This window comes from Mirounga angustirostris, unplaced genomic scaffold (genome assembly GCF_029215605.1).
Source record: "Mirounga angustirostris isolate CCGP_5_RB_7025 unplaced genomic scaffold, mMirAng1.0.hap1 SCAF_4, whole genome shotgun sequence".
Lineage (NCBI taxonomy): Eukaryota > Metazoa > Chordata > Mammalia > Carnivora > Phocidae > Mirounga > Mirounga angustirostris.
Window position 1 is genome coordinate 164767130 of NW_026991712.1, and position 27942 is coordinate 164795071.

Consider the following 27942-nt stretch of genomic DNA (forward strand, 5'->3'; position numbering starts at 1 on the left):
GCATGAACAGAGGGCAAAATGTAGGGTCTGTCCACAAGAGTGCTCCTTTGATGTGGCTGGGGGCTACGCAGGGGAGGCGAGGTTGCCTGGGTATAAAGGGCTCTCTGCAGGACCCCGCGTGCCAAGATGAGAACTCTAAATGGATTTCTCAGTATAATGAGGAGCCATTGGAATATTTTGAAGACAGTAACGACATTCAGTTCAATTAAAATACTTGGAGCATTTGCTCAGTGCCAGGCGTTCTGCCAGGTACTGAGGGTATACATATAAATAAGAAACAGTCTTTTCCCTTGAAAGTCTCAGTCTTATAGATAGACATTTTATCAGTTAGGAATGGAAGCCGAAAAACCGACTAAAGCTGGCTTCAACAGATGGAGGTTCACTTTTCTCTTGGAACAAGAATGCGAAGGTCCCATCCAGACCCAGGGCAGCCACTCAGGAAGCCAGCAGCGCCTCTCTTCTCATGCTGCTATCCTCGGGCCCTGTCCTCCCGCTTACCCTGCTGCACTGCGGCCTCAAAGAAGAGGGGAAAGACCAGGGCGCATAGCTTTCTCCTAGCGAGGGTTTGTGTATTTATTCGGGGAGAATCACCATCCTTACAGACATCTTCCTACATTCCATTAGTCAGAACTTGCCATGTACGCCTGGCTGGGAAAGTGGGAAATCAATTCTGTTTTGCTTTTACAGTTTCAGTAGTAGAGATAGATGAGCATTTTTGGAACTGGAGTGCAGACAGACCATCCTACAGGGTCTGCTACAGATTCTAATGTGACGTGATAAATGTGATAGTGGAAGTTATGTGCGAAACACAACCGAAGAGCATTTGCAAGGATGGTTCCTAATTCCAGGTGGCGGCGGCAGGGGGGTAGCAGGGTGTCCCGGAGAAGAGGGGCTATGCTAGCTGCATTTGAAAGCACAATAGTAGTTCACCACGCAGGGCGGAGGTCAGGGCCTTGCAAGCATGTGGAAGGGAGGAAGGGGGGAATGTATGCAGCTACTTCTGGAAGAACCCATTCTGGTGTGACTCCATGATATCTCCATTTCTAAAACAAGATCATTGGTGGCAACTAGGAGGAGAAATTGGCTGGGAAACCAGGGAAGGAGTCTAGGATAACTGAGGGTTCCTGGTTATATTCGGAAGAACTGAGGCTTGTTTCTGAGTACAGATCTGGCTAGGCTGGAGAGCTGCGTGTGACTGGGGCATGGGGGGGAAGGGAAAAGACCCGTTTCTTCCAGGTGTGCCTTTCCTTGAGAGATCTGGGGCCCATGGAGGCTGGAAAACTCATTCCAGAAGCTTTGATTTCTGCTCCTACTGCTCATATTTGGCTCACGGACCTAGTTTGTTGATTTTTAACAACAAACAAAGTAGGGATGCTTTTTAACAATTAATGCAAAGGGTGACCTGGAAGCTCCCTTCTTGGCTATTGGTCACAAAGCAGTAGGATTACTGAGAGATGGAGGCCTGCAGTTTTGATGAACCAGAACCCCTGCCCAGTGGAGCTTGTCTTCCTGGAAGGAGCCTGGACCAGACAAAACATCTGGCTGCGCCCAAGACCCAGAGTCCCTGCCTGCAGTTTCCCATCAATCACAGGGCCACCAGCCCCCACTGCAGTCAGTGTCACTTCCCTTCGACAGCAAGTGGGCAGCTGGCCCAGAGGAGGCAGAAGGCACCAGAAGTGAAGCTTCTGTTTGTAGCTCTTTCCAGGAATCGAAGCCGCAGGTTTACCAGCTTCCAGAAGGTTTGTTTTTGAGCAGTGGCAGTGAGTTAAACCTTAAACAGAGAAGGTCCATGTACTTGCACTGTGAGAGCTGACCATCTGCAGGAACTGATCAGATAAGCACATACACAGCAGGATGGCCCTTTGTCAGACTTAAGGTTTCAACAAATCAGGAAATTGTCAAAAGGAGCTCAGAAGTTTTTTGAAGGAGAGGATGTGGATCACCCCATAGGTGTCAGTGTAAGAGTGGTGGTGGTCTTGGCAATTTAGTTTTCATGGATCACTTCTAGAAAAAGAACACAAAGTACTTCAAATCATCCAAGAATATAACCCAGCTGAGCTACACTGGATAGTCGAATTGGCCAGCAGACATGAACTTGACTGCCAGTTTACCATCCCAAAAATGGATTCCAGTATTTCTTAGAGGGGGATTCCATTCATTCAGCCATAGACATGCAGACCTGCGTTTCTGGCCACGCTGGACCAGGTGAGAGCTTGCCCTCTCAAAAGATTAAGTAAACAAGCAGAAAGGAAATAAAAGAAACCTGTGTGATGCCATGTGACACATACCATTCTTTAAAAAAGGGAATCATTTCCCTAAAAAAATAGGAAGATATTTCCTGAAAAGATTGTATTATAACAAACAAAAGAAAATGTAAATGGATTGATGGATACTATTCTCATTTAAATATAAGAAATAGGGATGATCGGTAGCAGAAGGATGGATGATGGAATGGGGGAGGGGAGATCCGTGAGATAGAGTGACCATGATAGTGGCGAGTAAAGAATGAAAAGAAGCTAACGACACAGTGGCCAAAATCTACAAGAGCAGCACTTGCCTTCTAAGAAATAAAAGCACTGAAGAAAGAGACAAGCTGGAGGGTCTGTCTGAGACTGCAAAAAAAAAAAAGTACGAGGGTGTGGAAATAATGAAAGAGAAGTTACCCAGTGTGGAAGACAGAGGACCAACCGGCCAGCACAGATGGAGAAGATTATAATAATAAAATCAAAACTGTGAGCAGCCTCCTCTGAGAAGGGGCAGAGAGAGGGACCAGGGCTAAAGTGTCTTTGGTGAATTGAATGGACTCACTAAGTTCCAGCCAAAATGAATTAGATACAATTTGATGAAAAATGGATCAGTTCCAAGGATAATAAAAGATCCCTGAAAGCTTTTGGCAAAACACACTCACACAGGTAAGCACACAACCAGTCCTCCTCAAATAAAACAGTCATTTACGAGAAACCACCCCCACACCAAATCCAATCCTCCTAAAATCTCCCCTCCTTCACATCAAAGGCTGAGACCAGCGGTGTTGTGAGACCCAAGAATCATTGATTCAACCAGGATCTAATATGCACAAAAGCCACAGAAAATTGCCACTGGGGCTTCTTGAAAAACTCGCAAAGACATTGTAGTAGGCTGAATGATGGCCCCCAAAGACATTAGGTTTTAATGACAGGAGCCTGTAAACATTAGCTTATTTGGAAAAAGGATCTTTGCAGCTGTGATTAAATCAGGGCTCTTAAGATGAGGAGATTATCCTGGATTCTCTAGGTGGGCCCTAAATGCAGCCACATGAATCCTTATAAGAGGGAAGCAGAGGGAGATTTTATACACATAGAAGTGAAGATACAGAGATTGGAGTGATGCGGGAGCAAGCTAAGGAGTGCCAAAAGCCACCAGGGACAGAGGGAATTATTTCATGGGACAAGTGCTCATGCCATAATAATGCTAACAGTCATGGATCTTTATACAACAAATAACCTACCAAGAAAATGTAGAGTGAAATCTGTCATAAATATAAGAAATTGACAGTTGTAGAAGGACTTTAACACATCTCTCTTAGTCAAGTAAAAGAAAAAAAAAGTCATACACCTGAAACGAATATAACACTGTGTATTAGTCACACTTCAATAAAAATAAAGAGAACAAAAATAGAATTTCTTTTAGGTGATTTCACCATTTATTGATTTTTGTACTATGTAACAGGCTCAGTGCCAGGTGCTTTATATGTGATTTCATTTACAATAATCCTCTCAGCAACACTGCTAGACAGAGGCGGTTACTGCCATTCGACAGAGAAGTAAACTGAGGCTTCACAAGGCTACATGATGAGCTATCCCAGAACTAGATTTGAATCTGTGTCTTTGGCTCCATAGCCACTAGTTTTCCCTCTGGGTTATACAACCCCTTCAGGAGGCATGAACCATTCATGTTATGGACATTTCTTCCAAGAAGAATAAAGACATATCTGCCCCTCACAGAATCCCTGATACCTCCAGGGCAGGTTCTGGCTAATGACAGGCAGTCTCACAGCCTTCATTTACAAGGTGCCCATGACGAGAAGGAAGCCGGTCCAAGGTCACCCGGCAAGGAAGGCTGAAACACACGGCAATAGCCTAAGTCCTGCATTTGTGCGCTGCCCCAGCCTCCCAGAACTCCATCACCGCGGTCACTTCAGTGACCCAAAGCTCAGCTTTATTCTCTCCCTCATGGAAGTAACAAATGAATCTTTTTTCTATCAAATACCAACTGGCCCCAGGAAAGAAGAGCCTCTCATTTTGCTTTAGACACCAGTGCTTGCTTTGGGCTTTGGTCTGTCTTCTCCGTTTTTTTGCACTTTGGATGGCAGGACACTTTAATTGTTATTGTCTGCTATTATGATCATGGTTTAATTGTTGGTTTGCAGCTCCATGGCTCAGAAGTGGGCATTTTATAAAACAAGTATTATTTTCTTACTGCCGTTTCCAGTGTCACTGAAGATAATTTAGGCTGCATTCTCATTTGGGGGCAGGAGGGATTTCTGACCCTCTCCCTCCTGCAGCAGCTGTTCGTTCGTGGACCATTTTCCCCTGATGTAAAGATTCGCCCTTAGGACTTGTGTCTGTGCACCATCCGTTGTGTTCATGGGGTGGCAACAGTTGCTCAGGAGGACCCAAGGCCCTTTCACATTCTGGGGCCTGGTCAGAATGCAAGTGAAATCAACATGTCAAGATGCTATGTATTTTTTTTCTTGTTTTTGTGTTATCTGTCTGATGTGCGATGGATCCAGATGAGCCATCTGTAAGCGGTGGGCTGGGCAGAATCCAAAAAGCACCCAAAGTGTCCAAATTTCCTTGGGACTGAGGGAACTGAGGACCCGATTCCAGAAGCAGGTTTTGCCTGGGGACAGCTCTTGAGAGGTACTGGCGCCTGCAGTGAGAACCCAATTTCCCCTAGCTTTTTAGATGGAGACTCTGGTGGAAAATCTCTTCGTGTCATTGAAGCTGAGTGTCATGAGCCTTACTCCCTTGCCAGCAAAGTCTGGCGGATTCTTGGTGTCAGGCTGGTAGGAAGAGGTAAGGGAGCAAGGGCCAGGTGGGAGTGCCCTCCCTGGGGCACCTGCTACTGGGAGATTGTGGAAGAAGGTGGGACTCTGCAGAAACACCACAAGAAAAAGGTGTCTGGAGATCCTGGAACAGGGCCAGCCCCACAATCCAGGGTGCCCTGGGGTTGAAGCAGGTGGCAGCCAGCTAAGCAATGAAGACCCAGCCCTGGAGAGAGCAGAGTTTCAGGACAGTCCCCAGGGGACTCAGAGAGAGAACCAGAGACCAGTGGGGGTGAGGAGCTGAGCGCCATATTTGTTGGTCACCACAAGCGCCCATGTTACACCCTAGGCAAACCAGACACCAGACTTAGGACACTGAGACCAACTCCAGCCCCTCCTTTGGTGGGAACTGGTCCTCCCGCCCCTGCCCCCAGCCCTGCCCCATCATCATGGAAACCGCAGTGGCTAGGATCACAAGGCCACACCTGTCTTGCCTTCTCTGCAGCAGCTTGGGCACGATTGCCATCCCTCTGAGACTCTCTCCTCTCTTGGCTTCTAGGGCTGCACCTTTTCCTGTTTTCCTTCTACCTCTTAGTCTTAGTCTCCATGGGCTTCTCTTCCCCCGCTCATCCCTAAAGCCAGCATCCTCCAGAAACTCCCTACCCTGTGTGCATCTCACGCTGCATACTCATTGGACGTGCTTGTCCAAACCCACCACCTGCACCCCTTGCTTGTGTCCTCCTGAAGAACTGATACTTTCCTGGGGGGCCAGTCTCTCTAGCCCACCCATGTCTTTGGGCAGCCTCTCTTCCTTCCGTGGCATTCCCTTTTCTTCTCACACTCCTCGTCCCCCCCTGCCTTCATCTGGACACACCCTGTGCATCTGACAAGACTCAACTCAGTTGTCACCTCCTTCAGGGGGCCTTGCCTCAGCCCCTCCACCCACGTAGGGGTCTGCTGTGTGCTTACCTTGACCACAGTACTCATCACACCACACTTAGGGGCAGAGACATGCCATGTTCCCATTGATGCCATCTGCATCTAGTACCTGTTATCTCTTGATTGAATATGTGACTCTCAGTATCTGTATATAGACTCAGAGAACCTACCAGGCTGGGCTTAGCCAGTGTGAGACCATGATTGCATCCTCCCCATGTCTCCTGGGTTTGGACTAGGCAGCTAGCTCTGGCCCAGGGTCGGTGTGGCTAGCTCCTATTCCTTTGGTAGTGATAGAGCACCAAAGATTCAGTGGTAAGATCCTAGAAGCTGGATGTGGGCATTAAAGAGAGATGTCAGAACCTCCAGCAAAATAGGGCATATCTTCCTTAGTACAGAGTATTTCAGTTGCCTCTCACCATGTGGCACACACTTGACAAGGTGAGTGGGTGAGTTTGGCTGAACTATGGGTGTTCCTGCAAGATGGTGAGCAGTTCATTCATTCATCAGTTCAACCAAACCAAGAGCTGAGCGTGGGCCAGGCCTGGTGCTGGGTACCAAAGATACAGAGATGAATGAGTCACAAACACAGCAGTTAAGGAACTCAGTAAGACGGGTATGTCACTGGATGGCTCTGATGCAGCAGGAGCACATGGAGGGAGCATCTCTCCAGACTGGGACCATGGGGTCGGGGGTGGGGGGCACATGGAGACACCCGGGGGAAGGTCCCCTCTGGGTGTGGGGTATCAGCTGGTACACACTAGTCAGGTGGTGTAGGAGTCTATGGGGCTGTTGTAACAAACAGAATGGCTTGAAACGAGAACAGAAATGTACTTTCTCACAGTCCAAAATCAAGGTGTCGGTGCTCCCTCTGAAGACTCTAGGAAACAATCTGTTTATGTCCTTCTGGCTTCTGGTAGTTGCCGGCCACCTTTGGCTCATAGATACATCCCTCCAGTCTCTACCTCCGTGTTCACGTGGTCTTCTCCCCACTGACCCCTCTGCTTCTCTGTATCCCAATCTCCCTTTCCTTTCTCTTAGGAAGACACCAGCCGTTGGGTTTAGGGCCCACCCTAATCCAATATGACCTCGTCTGAACTTGATTACATCTGCAGCGATACATTGATTTCCAATTAAGGTCACATTGACAATTCCAGTTAAGGTGACATTGAAGGGGTTGAACTTGAGCATATCTTTGTGGGGGAGACAATTCAGCCCGCTGCATGTGGCGGGTACGGGGGTTTGAGGGGTGGGTAGGAATGTTCTGGGCAGAGAGAAGTCCCTGAAGCAAGAAGACAAGAAGGAAACGGGTGGAGCAGAGAGGATTGGAGGATGGCAGCTGGGGCTTCTGAAGGCCTTGGCAAAGGAAAGAAGAGTGTGGTTCAGAAAGACCACCCTGGCCCACACAGAGAAGGTGGATCGAAAGGGTGGGAGGGATTCTGGATCCAGGAAGGCCAGTCACACGTTTTATAAGACTCTGTATATGCTGTTCCCTCTCTTGTGATCTTCCTCTCTCTCCATCTCCTCCTGCTTTTCTTTCTGTCTTCAAAACTGCTGCAAAGACACCTCCTCCTTGGAGTTTTCCTTGCTTCGCTCAGGCAGAAAACAATGTGAAAGGAAGGCCTTTGGTACTAGAGGGACATGCATTGAATGCTGGCCCTGACCCTTACTAGCTGTTTGGTACGCACTCCCCCCGCCCCACCACCACCACCACCCCCACCAGTGGTCTGTGTTAAACCCCAGGGACTTCAGTCCCCCCCATCAGCAAGGTGGCAAAAGTAGCCTGCAAATCGCAGGGTTTTTATAAGGATCCGGCACACATTATTGTGTTTTTTTCAATCCCATCAGCAGTCTCCAGGGCAGAGACAGAGGGTGACGCACAACATGCTTCAGCCCTCTTCCCTGGCCTGTGTCGTGTCTCTGTGGCCCAAAGAAGCAGGGAGAACCCATGGGAGCAAGGCTTCTTTGTGAAGGAGTACCTTTCGCCTCTTCCCCTCCCTTCAGTGCTTCTCCACCTGGGGGCATTGGGGGAGGGGGTGGGAGCAGGATCCTCAAAACTGTTCCCAGCTTTTCAAAAGCCAAAGAAGACTGATGCTCACCTGCAGAGGCGCTGCTCAGGCAAGCCTACTGTCTGCCTGGGCCTGGAATTAGCCCTATCAATCAGAACCTCTGATTAGCATTTTACAGACTTTGATTTCTAGAAGATGAAAACAAGTCTTCAATAAGAGTCTTTCTTAATCAGCATGGTTGGTTTGGCAAGGGAAGTCTTCCCTGGCTCTCATCAAGGATTTCTAATACAAGGGGTCACCACACCCCTGCAGCAGCCCCCCAGCTACCTGCCCTGCACCCCCTCGAGCGTCTGCCCCTATTCCCATCTGGGCAGCTGCCCGTAAAATGGAAATCGGATCCTGCCAGGCCTCAGCGGAGAAATCCCTCAATGAAACCCAAATTCCCACCCCCACCCCACCCCCGCCCCTCAGGGCCCCACCCAACCTGGCCTCCGAAGCGACAGCCTCGGAGGCCTTTCTGTTGCTCACACGCTCCAGGCTGGCTGCCTTTGGGGCCTTTGCACATGCTGCTCTTTACCACAGGAAGCTTCCTCCCACCTCTTGCTCCGCCCTGCTCTTCCCAGGGCTGGCACCTGCGAGTCTCGCCCCTTGCTTCCATGTCCCCTCCTTCCAAAGGGCCTCCCCGGCCACTCTCTGGAAAGCAGGTCCTCCGTCTCAGCACGCTGCTGCCTTCAGCGCAAGTGCCACCGCAAATGATCATCTTTCCAGGAGTTTGTGCATGAGGGAGTGTTGCCCATGTCCAGAAACAACTGGAAAATGACACCCTGTCTGTCCTCGTCCCCATTATCTCCCCGCACCCAGCACAGGGAGGTGTTGAAACGAATGCAGTAAGGGGTCTGGCACTTCAGGCTCTGTCCTTCCAGCTGCCGAGCTGCATTGTTTCTGCCTGCAGAGGACCTCGGGCTCCCTCCTCCCAGCTTCCCCCTGCCGTTCTCTAGACCTCCTCAACGCCAAGTCTTTGACTTTTGTCTGATTATCAGATCAGCTGAGCTGAGTGCAACAAGCTGGCATTTTTAACTCATGGTCTCAAAGATCAGCCCTTCCACCTTGTTATGATTCACATGTAAACTATTGATTACTGATAGGGCCTCTCGGGCACACACCTGGCTCCTGGCCACAGCCTCTTCCTTCCCAAGGCGCAGGCAGCATTCTCAGGGGAAAGAGCGAGAGCACCAAAGTTGGACTCAGACTATAATTATATAATGTAATTCTGGCTCACTCTCAAACCAGCCCTTGACCTTAGGCAAGTTATTCAACCTCTCTGAGCCTCCGGAGGATTTCTTTTTTAAAGATGGGAAGGATGTCACCTACAAAATAAAGATGCTCACGGGGGCTAAGTGGGACCACGAGAAAGTGCTTTGTACATGGTGGTTGTTATATAAAACATGTTTCTTATCATCTCTGTTCCATCTCCATATTCACTCTTCACAGCTTCCTAACAGACTGCTCCTCCTGGAATTTCATTCATTCATTCATTCATGGATTCATGCACCCACTCCTTCAGTTATTCACCCTCTGGGACCTCAGTGGGTCTCTTAACTAAAAGGGGACGAAACCCAGACTCCTCTAGCTAATTCTGGGGCCTCATTATCTTCCCTCTCTCAGCCCAGCTCTATTGCCTATAACCTCCTGACGCCACTTGAACTCCATTGTGGGAATCACCTTTCTTCCTAGCCCCTTCACCTGCATGAGCAGGGGAGAAGCAGGGAGCCCAATGCAGGGTTCGATTCCAGAACCCTGGGATCACGACCCGAGCCGAAGGCAGATGCTTAACCGACTGAGCCACCTAGGCGCCCCTTGTCTCACATTATTAATGCAAAGAAAACACACTCCCTTTCATGCCGTACAAACTTCAAGTCTCATCTCCTCCCTCCTTCCCTGACAAGTCCGGCACCTGAGAACCTGTATTTTCTGAGAACGTGTCCAGCCACACCACACAGCTTACCTCTTGGTCTACTCTTGTGGTTGGTGCCAATTTCACAGTCCATTGAGTAACATGGAGAAAGCAGAGAAGGAAGGGGGCAGGTTGGCACAGCGGTGGGTATGCATGTTTGCTCTGCTTCCTGGGGAGCTCCTACTTCCTCTTTCCAATCAAGTGTGGGGCCCCAGGCTGCCAGTCTGTTTCCTGCTGAATTCATGGAATGGAAGCCCATCTGTCTTTACCCTGTCAGAAGCCCTCCAAGGGGATGCCTGCCAGGCAAACTAGAACCCACACAACTTCTGGTGTGGAGGACCTGCACCTCTATCTATAAAAGGGTTTGCTCGGGAAATCCAGAAGATTCACTTGAATCCTAGTAAAACTAATTGGTAACTGAAAAGAAACATGCACATACATCCAACGATAAATATGTAGCTAAAAATTAAATCTCATTCACAATGGAATAAAAAAGAATTTAATAAGAGGTATGCAAAAAGAAAAACACAACAAAGAAGAAAACCATGACACTTTACCAAGGTACCTGAACGAAGCCCTAAATAGGGTAAGATATCTATAGTGTTCCTGGCTGGGGAAAATAATGTACAGGTATCAGTTTGCCCAAATGAATCGATGCATGTGTGCAATTCCAATCAAAATATCAATGGGATTTTTTTGGAACTTGATAACTATAAAGTTCTCTCAAAGGATAAATTTGGGAAAAGAGCTAAGAAATTTGGGGGAAACAATATGAAGGGGGATTTGCCCTAGAAGAATATGAAAATATGAAATATGAAAACAGAAGTAAGTTGCATGGGTGTGTTTGTGGTACCACCAGTGGCATCCATAGAGACCGAGGAGGGAGCCCTGGAGCTAAGGAGGGCGTCTGGAATCAGAGTCATGACGAAAATGACATTTCGAACCCATGACGGGAGCCTGGATTATTCAGTGACAAATGTCTTCATTCCCTAGACATTCGTGAGCACCATCCAAAGTGTCAAGCACATCATAGGCACTGGGGCCCCCACTCATGAAAATTATCTTCTAGTTGGGGGCACAGGCAGTAAACGAATAAACTAAGTATGGACTTCAGTAAATGCTCAGGAGGAAATAAACAGTATTTTGATAGTCAAAACAGGGATGAGGCTACTTTAGACAGGTGGTGGGTGTCCATTTGGAAACATAATGAACCTATACCTCAAAAAATAGAACTAACAAATTCTGGGGAAATATTCAAGTTTGGTTTTTTAATCATTGTGGGAAGAAAAGGGTTTGCCCAAGCATAACATGACACCCAGTATCTTTTTTTCTAAGTTATCTCTTTAAAAAAAAAAAAGATTTTATTTATTTGAGAGAGAGAGAGCACGAGCAGGGGGAGCGGCAGGCAGAGGAAGAAACAGGCTCCCCGCTGAGCAGAGAGCCCGATATGGGGCTCGATCCCAGGACCCTGGTATCCTGACCTGAGCTGAAGGCAGACGCTTAACCGACTGAGCTCCGACACCAGTATCCTTAAGGGAAAAGATTAGCATATTTGTTACATAAAATGAGTAAGTCCAGGCACACCTGAGTGGCTCAGTCGGTTAAGTGTCCGACTCTTGATTTCGGCTCAGGTCATGATCTCAGGGTCCTGGGATCGAGCCCCACCCATGTCAGGCTCTGTGCTCAGCAAGGAATATGCTTGAGGATTCCTCTCCCTCTCCCTCTGCCCCTTTCCCCCACTTACATGCTCACGCACTCTCTCTCTCTCTCTCAAATAAATAAATAAATCTTTTAAAAAAATAAATAAGTCCAACATCAAAATAGACACCATAAACAAAATTTAAAGGGCAAAAAGACAGCAGATGCTAGGAGAAAATATTAGCAATATATAAGAGAGAAATCAAAATATATAAAAAATAATAAATAAAAATTATAACTAATTGTAAATTGAATTTTAAAAGACAACTCAGTTAAGACGGATAAAGGTTATGAAGATATATAAGTGGGCAATAAATATGTGCAAAGATATACAACATAACTAAATTATCTAAAAACACCAGTGAGATTCCATTTTGGTTTAGCAGATGGGCAAGTATTTTAATATAGAATATATTTACAACATTGTAATATCTGATGTTGATGAGGTGAAGTTTAGAGAGAAGAGTGACATTGATACTGTTTAGTGGGAATGTAAATTGATGCAATCACTTAAGAGAATAATTTAGCAGCATTTATAAAAGGTTTTTAAGTGTCTACCCATCCCCCCCAAAAATTCTTCCAACAGTCCACTGAAATATTAACAGAAATTGCAAAGCAATGTAAAGATAGGAATGTTCTTTGCAGTCTTATGCGAGATAGTGAAATATAACAATGTCCATTTTTGTAGGGAAAAAAATGAAGTATATGTGTTACGTCCATAACAATCTTAAGTGAAAAAAGTGACTTAAAATTATGTAAAATATGGTCCCATTTGGAGAGGAGGTGGGGAATGCATGCACACTGAAAGAAAGTCTGGAAGGATATGCACCAAGACTAATACCAAGTAAAAAGCTTTAGAGAACAGATTGGTTTGTGTAAGAAAGGGACTTTTTAAAAAATTCAGTACAGCTATATATTGTTTGTCTTTTTCTGCCCTAAGCATGTCTTATTTTTATAATTTAAAAAGATATTTTTTAGGGATTTTATTTATTTGAGGGGGGAGGGGCAGAAGGAGAGGGAGAGGAGAAGCAGACTCCCCGCTGAGCACACCAAGCCAGCCACTGGGGGGCTCAACCCCAGGACCCAGAGATCAAGACCTCAGCTAAAACCAAGAGTCAGATGCTCAACCGACTGAGCCACTCAGGCGCCCCTCTAAAGATATTTTTAAAAGGAGATAGTGGTAAATGGATTGGCTTCTGGAACAGAAAAAGGGCATCAGTGGATAAACTGGTGAGATCCAAATGAAGCGTGGAGCTGAGTTCACAGTAATGCACCGATGTCGGTTCCTCGGTTCTGACAAATTGCACCTGGGAAACATAAGACATAAGCAGCGGGAGAAATGGTGAGGGGTCTATGGGCATTCTCCATTTTAACTTTGCAACTTTTGTACAAGTCTAAAATTGTTCCAAAATAAAAATTTGATTAAGAGAGAGGCTGGTAGTCAATAGCTTTGGCAGCCAGAACCTCTTTGTCCTGGGAGAATTCAGGGTTCCTCCTCAGCTACCTTGCCCTGAGAGCTCTGTCTGTGGCCTGCAGGCACCCCCCATCACATGGAAACCCTGCCTGGCCTCTTCAGATCCCCAGGGACTATCTAAGCCAAGCCTGTGTGTAGCCAGTATCCCAAGTTCTGCTCCTGGAAACCAAGATGTAGGCTCACTCCTCCCCCCCACCACAACTGGATCAGCCTCTCAAACCCCACAACACACCCCTTACCTTTACCCTCACGCCCCTTCTTCTAAGGCCAAGTTTCTTAGAGCAGATTTAGGTTCAGAGTAAAATTGAGACAAAGGTGCCAAACTTTCCCATTTGCCTCCTGCCCCACCATAGGCACAGCCTCCACATTATCAACATTCCCAACCAGGGTGGGACATTTGTTACAAGTGATAAGCCTACACTGGCACATCGTTATTGCTCAAAGTCCATAATTTCCATTAGGGTTCACTCTGATGTCATACATTCTATAGATTTGGACAAATGTATGATAACATGCATCTACCGTTACAGTATCCTAAGAGTGTTTCCACCCTAAAGACCCTTTGTGCTCCACTATTCATCCCTCCCACCCATCCAGCTCCTGGCAAGCAGGGTTTTATTTTTTTTTTATACCATTTCCATAGTTTTGCTTTTTCCAAAATGTCATACAGGTGGAATCCTACAGTATGTGGCCTTTTCAGAATGTCTTCTGTCACTTAGTAGTATGCTTTCACATTTCCTCCATGTCTTTTCATGCCTTTTTAGCTCATTTCCTTTTAGCACTGAATAATTCAATAATATTGTCTGGATGTACCACAGTTTATCCATTCACCTACTGAAGGACATCTTGGTTGCTTCCAAGTTTTGGCAATTATGAATACAACTGCTATAAATATCTGTGGGCAGGTCTTTGTGTGGACCTAAGTTTTCGACTCCTTTGGGTAAATACCAAGGAACATGAGGGCCAGATGGTATGGTAAGGAGAGTATGTTTACTTTTGTCAGAAATGGCGAAACTGTCTTCCAAAGTGGCCGCACCATACTGCATTCCCACCAGCAGTGTGTGAGAGTTCCTGTTTCCCTCCCCCATCCACGCTGGGTAGAGTCAGTGTTCTGGATTTAGGCCATTCTCATGGGCATGTAGTGGTATCTCATTGCTGTTTCCATTTGCATTTCCCTGATGACAGGACGTGGAGCATCTTTTCATGTGCTTATTCCCCATTTGTCTATCTTTGGTGAAGTGTCTGGTAAGGTCTTTGGCCCATTTTTTAATCAGACTTACTTGTTTTCTTCTTGTTGAGTTTTAAGAATTCTTTATATATTTGGGCTAACAGTCCTTTATCAAATTGTGTCTTTTGAAAATATTTCCTCCCAGTCCACGGCTTGTCTGCTCATTTTCTTGACATTGCCTTTTGCAGAACCGAAATTTGTAATCTCAGTGAAGCCCAGCTGATCAGTTGTTTTTTTCACAGATCATGCCTTTGGCGTCATATCTGAAAGTCTTCTCCACACCCAAGGTCGTGTAGGGTTTCTCCCACGTTGTCTTCTAGGAGTTTATAGTTTTATGTTTTCATTTAAGTCTGTGATCCAGTTTGAGTTAACTTTTATGAAGGGCCTCAAGTCTACAGCTAGATTCATTTTTTGCATATGGGTATCCAGTGGCTACAGCACCCTTTGTTGAAAAGACCGTCTTCGCTCCCTGGTCAAAGATCAATTGACTGTATTTCTGTGGGTCTGTTTCTGAGTTCTCTATTCTGTTCCATTGATTTCTTTGCCTGTTCTTTTGCTGATACCACACTGCCTTGATTACTGCAGCTTTGTCTTAAGTCTTGACGTTAGGTAGTGTCAGTCTCCAGTCTCGTCCTTCTTCGATATCGTGTAGTGATTCTGGGGCTTTCTCCTCTCCATATGAACTTCAGAATCAGTTTGTCGATAGACACTAAATGGCTTTCTGGGATTTTGACTGAGTGTATGCCTTCTCAGCGTCCCCCTCACAATCTAGAATGATATGGATGTGGACTCAGGAAGAAGTCTGGGGACCATTGTGTACAGTGAAGAGACCGGGGGTGGGGGGGCAGGGGCTTTGACAGTGGTAACATGAAACTCATGATAATCAACAAGGTGCACAAAACCTGCCCCCCCTCACCCCCGTCCCTGCTGCTGGGGACCCCCAGTGGGAGGAGCAGGCTGGCTGGAAGCCATGAGGGTGCTGCTGGACACTGCTGTCCCTTCCTTCTGGCAAGTCTTTCTTGGGTTTCCCACCTTCTCTGACCGGAAGCCCCTGGGAGGAAGGTGCTGAGCCCACAGTGACCGCCTTCCTTTTCTCTCTGTTCAGGCTCCACTTCCTGGTGTTTGACACGGAGGAGGTCCACGACGTGCTGCGCATCTGGGACGGGCCTGTGGAGAGTGGGGTCCTGCTGAAGGAGCTCAGCGGAGCGGCCCTGCCCAAGGACCTGCACAGCACCTTCAACTCGGTCGTTCTGCAGTTCAGCACCGACTTCTTCACCAGCAAGCAGGGCTTTGCCATTCACTTCTCAGGTCTGTGCTCACTTCCTGCCCACCCCTGTCCATCTGTCCTGCGGCATAGCCCCGCTCCCTCCAGTCCCTCCTTTCCTCCAGGCCTCTCCTCTTGTAGAGAGAGTCACTGAGCAGCAGCTGTGTGCCTGGTACCTGGTTAGCACTTGTTCAAATATATGTGCTGAGCTTACTCTGCAGGGGAAGACAAGCAGCTTAAGAGACACTAATGTGCAGATTGATGAGTATCTGGGGAGAGAAATATAAGCTATAATGTTCACCTTGGAGCATCAGAGAAGAAAGATATTCCAGAAAACACAATGCCCAAGCTCAGACCCGCGGAATGAGTAGTAGAAGTTACAGAAGGAAAGACCATGTTTCAAGCAGGGGGTAGTTGATGATGCTGTGGAGTGGGAGGTGCCACGGAGTAGGATTTGGGGGGCATCTGTGGATCCCTGTTAGATGAAAAAGAGAGAAAAGGGCACCATAGGTGCAAAGAACGTGTGCACAAGTGCAGAGGCAGGATGAGAGGATCCAGAACGTGCGGGCTGAAATTCGGGGAGCACGGAAGGAGGCACGCAGGCCCCCGGTGACAGTGGGATGGGGCTTGGTTATGGACGAGCGGCTCTACGTGCCGCGCACTCTGGTTCTTAATCTAGTGTGGGTCTCAGGAAGGACCGAGAGCCAAACATGAATGATCTGAATTCGATTAATTATGTACTATAGTAACCAGTTATGGAGGAGCATGACAAAGAGCTACCAAAAATGGGCAGTGCTCACACATCCAAGTCCCAGTATTAGATAATTCATGTGTTGATCCTGCCTCCCCCTGTGATGCACCGTCTCATCTCCTCTGAAGTGCCTCTTCCATCACTCATCTCCCTGCATAAGTGACTGTGCCTTGGTTTATGCTTATGTTTATTATACAGCAGCTGTCTTCATTACCATGTCCTTACTCCACTGTGTGTGGGGAGGGGGGCGTTGCCATGGTGACTGCGGAGCGAGCCCATGTGGCACCCATGCCATGGCTTTGCCTCCGCAGTCTCCCCTCGTTGGTGTATTAACTAAGGGTGGTTGGGTATATTTCTGGTACCAGGTGGGCTGGAATGGTGTTACAGACCCTGCTTGTAGCCCTTGTGCGCATCTGTTTTCTCCGTGGAGACAACCATTCAATAGTCTGTAGGGCAGATGAGGGCCTCCAGGATTATGTTCCTTTATACCCATTAACTTGCCTGATTAACACTCATGCAAGCTTCTAGCCTGGCGAGGAAGAGCTCCTTGCAGGGTTCACTGGGAGTCTTCTTACTTGGAATCCTGGCACCCATTCACCCAGGGAGAGTCTCTGGGGACCCAGGGTAACGCTGACCTCATCCAAGATTAGGTCCCACCACGGGGCAACGAGGGAGTCATTTTCGATAAGCATTTCCCCACATCTGTTCCCTGGAGTTCCACGAACTGTTAACTGATGTTGCTGAAGAAAGAACTTTGCATGATCAAATAATGTTGAGAAGGTGCTTAGGTCAAGGCAAACCTAAAGAGGCTATCTGTAATTTGGGACCTCTGAGAACTTTTGGTATGCTAATTTAGCAGGTGAATTCAGAAGGTGTCTATCTAGTAGGTCACAGTTCCCAAACATATTTGACCATGGATGACTTTTTCCTAGACCATCTCAAGAGACTAGCATTTTATGGGACAGACTTTAGAGATTGCTGGGATAAGCCGTAAAGAATCCCCCAGCAGTGAGGAGAGTAGAATGCTAAAGAGACAGCTCAGTCCACTCTCTGGGGAAAGGAGTGTTATGAATAATTAAACCAGACATGTATTTTCTCAGACTGTGCCCAAGCTAATGGTTATGGCTTAAAAAAAAAAAAAAAAAACCCTCTTAATTGCTCTGACAAATTCCCCCGTGGATTTGCATTATCTGACGTCCCATGCACCGTCAGCATGTCCATGTGGGACAGCGTCCCTGGGCACTGTCGCAAACCTTGCCTTTGCTCAGCAGCTCAGGCTGCTTCCTCACGCATTGCCCAGCCTGTAGAAGTACTATTCATCCTTCAAGGTTCCTGTCAGATGTCACTTCCTCCTCATCTCCCCATTCAGAATAAACTGCTGTGGCCCGTGGCACCCCGAGCACTTTACTTCAGTTTCTTCGGCACGTTGTCAGTCCCAGACACTCTGCCTTGTGTTGGAGGTGGCCACACCCTTGCCATTCCACAGACAGCTCTTAGAGAGTCGGGACCATGTCCTGCCGATCAGAACCGCCCCCACCATGGCATATGCATGCAGCAGGTGCTCACTCACTGCTTACTGGATAAGCAGGCACATGAACACATGCACACATGAACACATGGTTTTCTCTAATGTATGGGTGTCCTGAGGCAAGCCGCCCTGAGCATCACTTAGGTCCATGGAGAGAGGAGTGGGCTAAGCTACCTAGCCTGGGCTCCAGAAAGGCCACGATGACCTGGCCCAGGGTCCAGGTGTAACAGAGGTTCAGGAAAGGTCACCTTGCCCTGTGGCTGTCATCAGTTAGCAAATACCAGGACTCCTCTACGGAAGGGCAAATGGCTCACCCCATGTTAACTTTATAGTGTGTGTTTGACAGGGGATTGTGCAGAAATGCCAGAGACGATTAGTGCAGGCTTGGCTTTATTAAGTAAACATGACTGTGTAACATCTAACATCCTGTCTGAAACACGTGGATCCAGCGTGTCCCTGAGGCTTTGCCAAGCAGCTCAAATCCAGGAGCATTAAAGAGGGAAGGTGGGAACAAAGAGAGTGAGGGGGACACTGAAGGAGAGGGAAGCATAGTTGCTGCTACCCGTTGAGCCGGCACCATGCTAAGCACTCTGCTATTAATTTTCAAGGAAGCCTTAGAGTATGGTGGCCATTATTAATCCATGCTGCAGACAGGGCCTCTGAGGCCCAGGGAGGTTTCTCATACAAGGTCATCTAGTTAATAAGCAGCAGAGACCGGATCAAAACCCCCATGTCTGATTCCCAGACCTAGGCTCTTCATCATTGCACTCTGTCTCCTCCTATATAAATAATTTTTCTGAGTATGGTCAGAACAGGGAGCTATTTTTCTTTCAGGGAATCATTTACATGTGTACAGTCGCTATAAAGCTAGAGATGAAAGCTAAGTCTGTTTTTAATTGGGAAGGAAGAAGATTGATTCTTATTTGACTTTATAAATAAATTCAGTAAGTGTCAGATGGTGATGATTTGTTCATTTATTTATTCATTCAACAAATATTTACTGAGCATGGCTGTGTGCTGGGTAATGTTCTAGGCCCTGGGGATGCAGTTGGAAGCAAAACAGCCGAGGTCTTGGTTCCCACGGAGATGCACAAGTGATAGCATACGATAAAGAGGCAAACGAATTAGCAAGAGTATTACAGATCGTGCAATGAAAATAACAAAACAGGATAATGTGACCAAATCGGTGGAAGGGGGTCAAGGGATGAGCCCAGAAGAAGGTGGTCAAATAGGCCCGTCTGAGGAGGTGATTCAGGAGCTGAAAACTGAATGACAATATGGAGCTGGCTTAGGAAGGTCTGTGGCACCATTGTTCCAGGCGGAAGGACCAGCAGGTGCAAATGCCCTGAGGGTGGGGGGGAAGCAGGGAGGGACCTGAGCTTGCTGTGCTGGAAGAATTTACAGTTGTGGCTGGAGTATAGTAGAGCATATGTAAACAGATGAGCATGCCTGTATTCTGGTAAAACTTTATGTACAAGAACAGGCATAGAGCCAGGTCTGACTGTGGGCCCTAGTTTATCGCGTGTATTGCTATTGGGTATGCGGTATCAGATGCTGTAACTCCAGACTTGTTCACACAATCTTAGATCTTATAGTTGGTGATATTAGTGTGTATAGTTGCCCTGGGCTGGGGCTTCTCGAGCTTTTCCACTGAAGTCCGCCTCAGAGCAGAAGAGAGTAAATGTATCTCCCCCTGCCAATCTGGAGGCTGTAGGAGGCTACAGTCTCTTTTAGGCTTCATGTTTTTGCTGAAGAACTCAGGTGAATTTTACATTCTACTCCACAATAAATTCATTTGGTTTTGTGCATGCTATTTTTCCCAAAATTTGGGGGCGGGGGGAATCTGACCCTCCAAGCAAATGAATGTTACAGATCCTGTGGCCTCCGGTGCCTCCTGTCCCCGGGGCCCGCTGACCACAGTCCGGAGGATGACAGGTTGCCGCTGCCCCGATTCTTTCTCTGGACTTTCTTTTCTGTCATTTCCTTCACTCACAATGCATCTGCTCATTCATTCACTCATTCATTCTTTTATTCATTTACTCCTTCCCTCCATCATTCATTTGACATTCACTTTTAAAGCACACACAGTCCATCTTACACTAGGTTAAGTATCAGACTGTGAACATCTCTCACATTCCTGAGGTTTTTGAATGTTTACATACATCTCGGCTATGAATGTTTATTTTGAACTCTACTTTGTCACCTGCTACAAACATCAGACTTTCCTCCGGTTTCAGTCTGATGGGTCGCTGGGCGTTTGCCGTGCAAGAGAGGGCGTGGTCTCCACCTGACTGCAGTTCTCCCTCTGCCAGCCCGCTGGCAGACCCTGCTTGTCTCTGCTTCTCTATGCAGCAAGGCGGGTATCGTTAAAGCGAACCCAACTCACTTCTTCTACAATCACAGCTCTGCAGTCACACCTAACTCATGGTATCTCGTGACAGGTGGATGCCAGCGATGGTGAAGGTTCTGGTAGGGCTCTGATGGTGGTCCCCAGTGGTGGTGGAGGCAGTGACAGGAACGGGGGTGAGAACAGAAACGGTGGCCCTGTTGCCAATGCCGCCAGTGGGAGGTGACAGAGATCATGGCCGTGACACTGGCAGCAGGCACGGTGATGACAGTGAGGCTGATGGGCTGGGAGCCTCATTGTCTGGCACTTGCTCTTCTGTTTCCTTGTCCCAGTATCCACAGCCACATCCTGCAACGACCCTGGGGTCCCACAGAACGGGAGCCGGAGTGGCGACAGTTGGGAAGCCGGAGATTCCACGGTGTTCCAGTGTGAGCCTGGCTATGTGCTGCAGGGGAGTGCGGAGATCAGCTGTGTGAAGATCGAGAACAGATTCTTCTGGCAGCCCAGCCCGCCAACGTGCATCGGTACAAAGCAGCCGCAGGGTGAATCCTGCCCTCTGGGCCCCCCACTTGTGTGTTCCAGACCCCGTGGCCTAAGTGGTAGCTGCATCTGGAGGCTGGCCAGGAGCCTCGGAGCAGCTGAAAGTTGCAGAAAACCCAAAGTTTACACTGCTTTGCGTGCATATGCGCACACACACACTCCCTCACATTCATACACTCACACTCTTTACACATGACAAATTCTTCACTCTCCAAAGTGGTCCCCAAAATGTCTAACCAGGCACGTCTGCCTCTTTTCTCCGTGGCTCAGGCTATATAGGTTGGAATGAGGCAATGGGTCAGCTCGGGTAGGAAGGTCAGCAGATTCCAAAATGCCCCTTCTAATACCTAAAGCACGAGAAGGGCATCCACAGGCCTGGGTATAAAGGGAAGAACCTTCCCCTTTCTCTTCTCAAGGAAACTATTGGTTACCTGGGTGTTAGATCTCTAGATCTGTCCTTACTCTTAAAATCTCCCCATTTGACCCATGCAGAAATGGAAGCTCTGTGACTTGCCCAAGGTCAGGTAGCTTGTAAGGGTTAGGGGGTGAATAATCCTGCTCCCCAGCTCCTTGAGCCTGGGAGGAGGAGGGAACTTGAAGGGAGAGAGAAATAGAAACATTCCAGGTGCTCATTGCCCTATGACCCTTTTTCTCAGGCCAAATACTGAATGCATTTATCTCCTGTGTCAACAACGGGTGTTAGAAGAGAAGCAGTAGTCACTGGGTCCCCTTACTCTGTGCTGGCCCCACACTGGACATTTTCTTACCCAGCCTCATTTAACTTTACCTACAGCTCTCTGAAACGAGCACCATTCCCTCATTTTACAGTTCAGGAAACCAAAACTCAGACACATTTGGATATCTTGCCCAAATCACAAAGCTAGGATATAGCCGTGCCAAGATTCATACCCACATCAGTCTGAAAGCAGAGCCTTTCAATTTCCTACTTCCCACACTGGCTCCTGTGCTGGGGATGGGTTCCAGGGACTTCCCAAGACACAGCCCAGCAGCCTTCACCCTGGCGATGCCCTGCATGGCTTTCCACAAAGGCTCAGTGGAAGGCTCTGTCCAGGCATCCGAGGACTGGCCTTTGCCAGCCAAGCTCTCAGGCCTGCTGCTGAAGGTGAGACACTGAATCCTGTCTCTCAAAGGTGATTAGGAGTCAACGGGGTTATGTGGTAGGAGCATGGTGAATATACAGCTGACAGGACGTTGAGACCTGGCTTCCAGAAACAGCTCCGATCTCAGCTACATGGAGGAAAGAGTGTGGGGTCCTGAAGTAGACAGATCTGGGCTCAGATCCTGGCTCTGCCATTAACTAGTTCAGTGGCCTCAGGGGAACCACTCCCTCTCTCTGAACCTCAGTTTCCTATTCTATTAAGTGAGAGTAAATATACTCACAGCATCATGGCGTGAGGACACAACTAACCCAAATCTCAAGAAATACTAATTTCCCTCCTTCCTTTTCTCTTTCCTTCTTTCCTTTCTTCCTTCCTCGCTCCCTCCCTCCCTCCCTTCTTTCCCTTCTTTGTTTTCTTCTCTCGAGTTTTTGGACTCACCTCCCTTGCCTGAACCCAAATCCCACCTGGGCAATGGAATTATTCTGGTGAGGCCCAGGAGGGAATCAGATGACCTCTGAGGCCCCTTCCAAAGTTAACATTCTCTAGGGCTGTGATTCCTTAGCCTTCTACAGAAAAGCAGGTCCTGAGACAAGACTGGCCCAGGTGGAGGGGAGCGGGGCGCACACAGTGTTAAGCTGTTGAGAGCAATAAATGTGCAGCAAGCAGGGCAAAGAGGTTAATTCAGCTTTCATTACCCATTCTTCTGTACTCAGCTTGGGGAAACGTTCCTCAGGCAACAAAATGAATGTCTTTGTCTCTTCTCTCAAACAGTCTGGAAATCCCAGTGACAAGCCCCTAATTTCCATCTCCCTTGGCAGTCTGCCATGACTGGTCTGGCTGGCCTTGATATCCCTTCATTATAGGGAGGAAGCAAAGGGAGAAAACAAGTATTTATTGAGCGTCATCCCCATGATAGGCACTGGGCTAGACATTTTAGCTGCATTCTCGCAAATGTAATCATCAGATGGTAAGTTTAGAGCTCAGGTTCTGGTTTGCAACTACTGACCGAGTCTGGTGGCTTCACCACAACAAGCTGTGTGGCCTTAGGCAAATTACTGAATCTCCCTGGGCCTCATTTTCCTCCCCTGTAAAATAGGGGCATTAGGAGTACCTAGCTCACTGGGCTGTTCTGAGGAGGAAAGAAGTTCATGCTGTAAAGCGCCTAGGACCACGTCTGGCTCACGGTGAACACGGTGTGTGTTAGAAGTTATTATTGTTGTTACTCTTTTTTTATTATTATTTATTTTATAGATGGGGAAGTGGAGGCTCAGAGAGATGGGAGAGCTTGCCCAAACTCATAGCTAGTAAGTGGCACAGTCAGAATTGGAACCCAGGACTATGTAACTTCGAGTTCAATGGCCTTTCTCACACCTCTCGTCCCTCGGGACTGCCCGGCCACTGTTTGGCCATCTGGGGTGACCAGCTGCCTGCTGCCACCCCTTCCTGGGCTTCCATGGTTTGTAAGCTCCAGCCTGGGCCCGCAGGCCAGAGCCCACCCTCTGTTCCTGACTCACAGTAGGGAGGGGACAGGGCGTGACTCTGGGTGTGGGGCAAGCGCCCTGGATTGGGAGCGACACGTGGCTTCTAGTTCCCACCTGGCTTTCCGACCGCAGTGAATACCTGCTGAAAGGACCAGGTGATGCTGGGATGTTGCCAAGGCCTCATTTGATCTCCTGCAGCTCGGCTATCCTGCTGCCTAGTGCCAGGGCCTAGAAAGGGAAGGTGTACCCCTTCATCAGCCCCGAGCAGCAGGAGCGCTCCTGCTGGCGAAGTCGCTAGGATTCTGGCAGGCCTTGACACACAAATGGCAGAGGGTGATGAAGCCCTTGTTGGGGTCCTGAGTGGGAAGCAGATGCCCAAATGTCCGATGCCAGGGAACCATCTGGAAGGGAACTGCTCCAGGACAGAGGCCTAGAACCCAAACCACAAGCACTTTGGGGGTAGGGGCAGTTTCAGAAACAGCCAGGCTCACCCCCATCCCTGGCTAACTTAAGGCAAGAAACCCCTGAGCCACAGAGGAAGCTCACGCCCTGTGGCCTTTGCCCTCATGGAGGCGGCACTGTGCCCCCTTAGGAAGGTTCCCAGGGAGCTGGGACTGCCCACATGACCCCGGCTGCCTCAGACCGTTGCTAGGGTCGCGCCACTCTCAAAGCACGGGACAGTGGGGCCTGTTGTGCGAAGTGCAAGGTTTTATCCTGATCGTACAGGCCTCCAGCGCGTCGCATTGGTGTAACCCTCTTCAACAAGAGGGCGCGGGGGAGAAGCGAGCCAGACACTAAGCAGACCTGGTGCAGGGAACCGTCCTTGCTCACTGAAGCTCTCTCCCAGAGGGGGCTGCTCCTCTTCTCCCTGACCCACGATTCCGAGCCGAATGGAAGAGTGCAAAAGTGCTGCCCTTTCGAGCCAGACGGATGAAGGTTGAGTCTCAGAGTGACTCTGGGCGGGTCTTTCAACTCCCTGAACCCTGAGCTCCTCGGTTCTAAGCCAGGAAGGAGAATCCATAGCTCACTGAGTGGTTACGAGACGTAAATGAGATGAGGTATCTAGAATGCTGTGTGTCATGTCAGACCTACAGTAAGGGCCCCCTTGAGTGTTCCTGGTGTTCCAGTTGGGACTTGGGAAATATTTTCCATGGGGCAGGGGGCAAATCCACTACTCTCGTGATCACTCAGGCTTTATGTTCGGCCATGTTGGGGCTTTTACGGCCCAGCCCGAAGCCTGCTGTTTCTTAAAAAGACCCGGTGGGCATTGACTGAGCCCTCGGAGGCTTACCCTGGGTGAAAGCTACAGCGTGAGGCAATAAAGCTCAGCTCTGTGACAAGCGAGTGGCTGCTCTCGAGTTGGGTCTTGGATATGCCCTTGGCTCCCATCTCCGTGTCCAGTCTCGGATTTTCTGGCCTCTCCTTGAACGGCTTTCCCTGCTCCTATGGGCCCCCTGCTGACCTACTTGACTTCAACCTCCAATGGCGCCCTGTGGGGTTTCTCAGACCACGCTATATTGGTAGTCTCTACCATCTTTCCTGTGGATGACCCCATACACTTTCCAGCCCCCGCTTTACCAGACCCCACAGCTACAGGGCAGTGGCCCAGCCATTTAGGGGAGAACCTGACTCAGGATCTGGGAAGTGCCCCAGCAGGCTCCGGGTAAGCCGCTTGCTGCATCACTAGCCACTTGCCCCCTCCCTGCCCGTTAAAAGGTACGTCCTCAGGGGGGTGGCGTGGGGACCACCATGGACGAATGGAGCTCTGTCATATCTCCATCCCAGTGAGGTGCACACGCTGTCTTAGACAAGGTCTTCTGGAAACTTGGAAAGTATCTGCAGCTCCAGGCAGATGCCGAGAACATTGACAGGAAGGAGGCCAGCCGCGCTGGGCAGGTAAACGTGGCTGTGTTCTTCACACCTCCTGATGGTGGGCGCACTGGAACTCGGGATCAACACCCATAAAGCTCACCTGGAAACTGGACGTGAGGCTGTGGAAGGAAACCATGTAGTTCAAATGTCTAAAAGATGAAGGAGTGTCAACTATTTCCAAATATTGACTATTTACCATACGCCAAATGCTTTAACAGACCTCTCCAACATCTTTACTACCATCCCTGAGAGAAATAGTACCTCTTCCTGCAATAGGGAAAGGACGCTGAAGTCCAGAGAGGTTAGGTAAATTCCGTAAGGTCACACGGCCAGGAAGTGGTGGGGCCAGGTAGTTTGGTTTTGTTTCTAATAATTTATCGAGGTGAAATTCACATAACATAAAATTCACCTTTTTAAAATGAATGATTCAGTGGCATTTGTTACATTCACAATGTTATGCAACCACCACCTCTGTTCTAAAACATACCCGTCACTTTGAGGTAAAACCCTGTATCCATTACATTCCACCCTCCTCTTGGCCCCTAGAGTCAGGTTTTCACTCAGGTCTGCCAGACCCAGTACCTCCTCCACTGTGCCTGCCAGCACCCAGGGCTGACCTTTGTCTTCCTCTCTCCCCAGCGCCCTGTGGGGGAGACCTGACGGGACCATCAGGCGTCATTCTGTCGCCAAATTACCCAGAACCTTACCCACCAGGCAAGGAGTGTGACTGGAAAGTGACCGTCTCTCCAGACTACGTCATCGCCCTGGTATTTAACATGTATGTACCTTTCCCCCGGGTGGGAGACGAGGGGCTCAGAGCAACTAGGGGCTTTAGACCGGGGTCTCCAGGTGAGTGCACACAGGTCCGCTGGGAGCAGATGAAGGAGCCCAAAGGAGGGAAACTAGCGTCTATTGGATGTCTCCTGGTGCCCTGCGCTGTACTCAGCGGCCTCACCCGTGTTATCTTATTTAATCCCTATAATTGATGAAGTGGCTATTATTCTTTCTTTCTACCCTTCTTTCTTTCTATCTTTCGTTCTTTCTTTCTTTCTACCTATCTATCTCTGAAGATGTTGAGATTCAGAAAGCAGGGCCTTGCTGGATCCTTTTCCCACTGCTCCCCTGTGTTTCCCCCCTCTGCTGTCACCGGGCTCCTTCCCTCATGCTCCCTAGTGTGCGAACAGGCTCAGGTTTTTCTCAGGTCCTCCCCCATCCAGCTCCTGCATTGCCTCCTTTATCCCTTTAGAGGCAAACTCTTCAAAAGAATCATCTCTGTTTGTGTCTACTTCCTCGCCCCCTGTTCGCTCTCAGACCACTGATAGCTGGGTTCTGCCTCCGTGGTTCCGCCAGCAGGTCCTCTGATAAAAGACACCAGCGACCTCCTGGTCGCCACGCAAAATGACATTTCCCATGTTTTATCCCGCTGCACCTCTCGATCACTCCCTCCATCCGTACCCTTCTTTTTCTCCTTGGTTTCTGTGAAGTTACTCCCCTCTGGTTCTCCAGCTTCTGTGACTTTACAGCTTCCTCATCATACACCCCCTTCCTTGGCCAGGCTCTGTCGCCTTTTCTCTTCTCATGCACACTTCCTTCCCAGGCCAGCTCATCTGCTCCAGTGGCTTCACCTTCGTCCCATAAACTGGAGACTCCACACTACCACAGCCCAGACTGCCTTCTGAGCTGCAGGCTCTCCTATCCAATTGTTGGGGGTCTGGTGCCTGCAGGCGCCACAAATGCAGCAGGTACACACCTAAGCCTATGACTCCCTCCCCTCCCCAGAAGAGCTCTCTTCTGACCCCTGGGGAGTGCCGCCATCATGCACCTGCCCTGCTGCTTCCATTAGTGAGCAAGGTGTGGAACCTCTGCTGCCTTAACAAGCCTCACATTTTCCCCTCTTCTCCAGCCTTCTAGCCACTATGTTGGTTGAAACTCTTGTTACTTCCCATCCAAACTACTACCATAGTCTCCTGACTGGTTCCTCTGCCCCCATCTTCCTCCCATGCCAGCCTCTTCTTAAGTTAGCCGTGGAAGTGATCTTGTCATGTGAAAATGCTAAAATAACCACCTCATCTTTCATTGGAACATATGATAACTTGCTACTCAGCAATAAAAAGGAATGAATGACTGATACATGCAACATGGCTGAATCTCAAAAATACCACACTGAGCGAAAGAAAACAGACCCAAAAAAGTCCATAATGTATGATTCCACTTATACGAAATTTTAGGATCAGCGAAATGAATCTATGATGATAAAAATATGTTCAGTGGTGGCTTCTGGGGGTGGTGAAGATTGACTGGGAAGGGGAGCACTTGGGGATGGTGGGAATGTCCTGGGTCTTGCTATGCATGTATCAAAACCCATAGGGTGATACACTTAAGAGCTGATCATTTCATGGGGTATAACTTATACCTCAATTTGAAAACAAACACACAAACAACTCGATCTCTTATTTTAAAATCCTGTCATGGCTTCCTCTTCCCTATAAGTCAGAACTTTGGTTTTTCAGTCCAAGCAATCTGGCCCCTGCCTACCTCTCCACTCAGTCCCCACCACCCCATCATAACCCCTGAGCTCCAGCCAGACTGAACTGCTCACAGCTTCAAGACTACTCCTTGCCCCTGTGACTTCACCTCTGCTTCTCCCTTCATGGAGACTTCCTTTTCCCTCCTTGTCCAACTACTGGGGGGGTCTCTGCATCTCCCAAAACTT

General features: G+C 48.5%; 1 protein-coding gene across 1 annotated transcript in view; it reads left to right on the plus strand.

Annotated features, from left to right (window-relative positions):
• The window catches only part of CSMD2 (CUB and Sushi multiple domains 2), a 590090-nt gene that overhangs the window by 423183 nt on the left and 138965 nt on the right, over positions 1-27942 (plus strand). The window contains exons 26-28 of the mRNA XM_064589508.1: positions 15431-15633; positions 20548-20739; positions 25869-26007. Of these exons, the coding sequence (XP_064445578.1) occupies positions 15431-15633; positions 20548-20739; positions 25869-26007 (534 nt within the window). The remainder of the gene's footprint in view (positions 1-15430; positions 15634-20547; positions 20740-25868; positions 26008-27942) is intronic.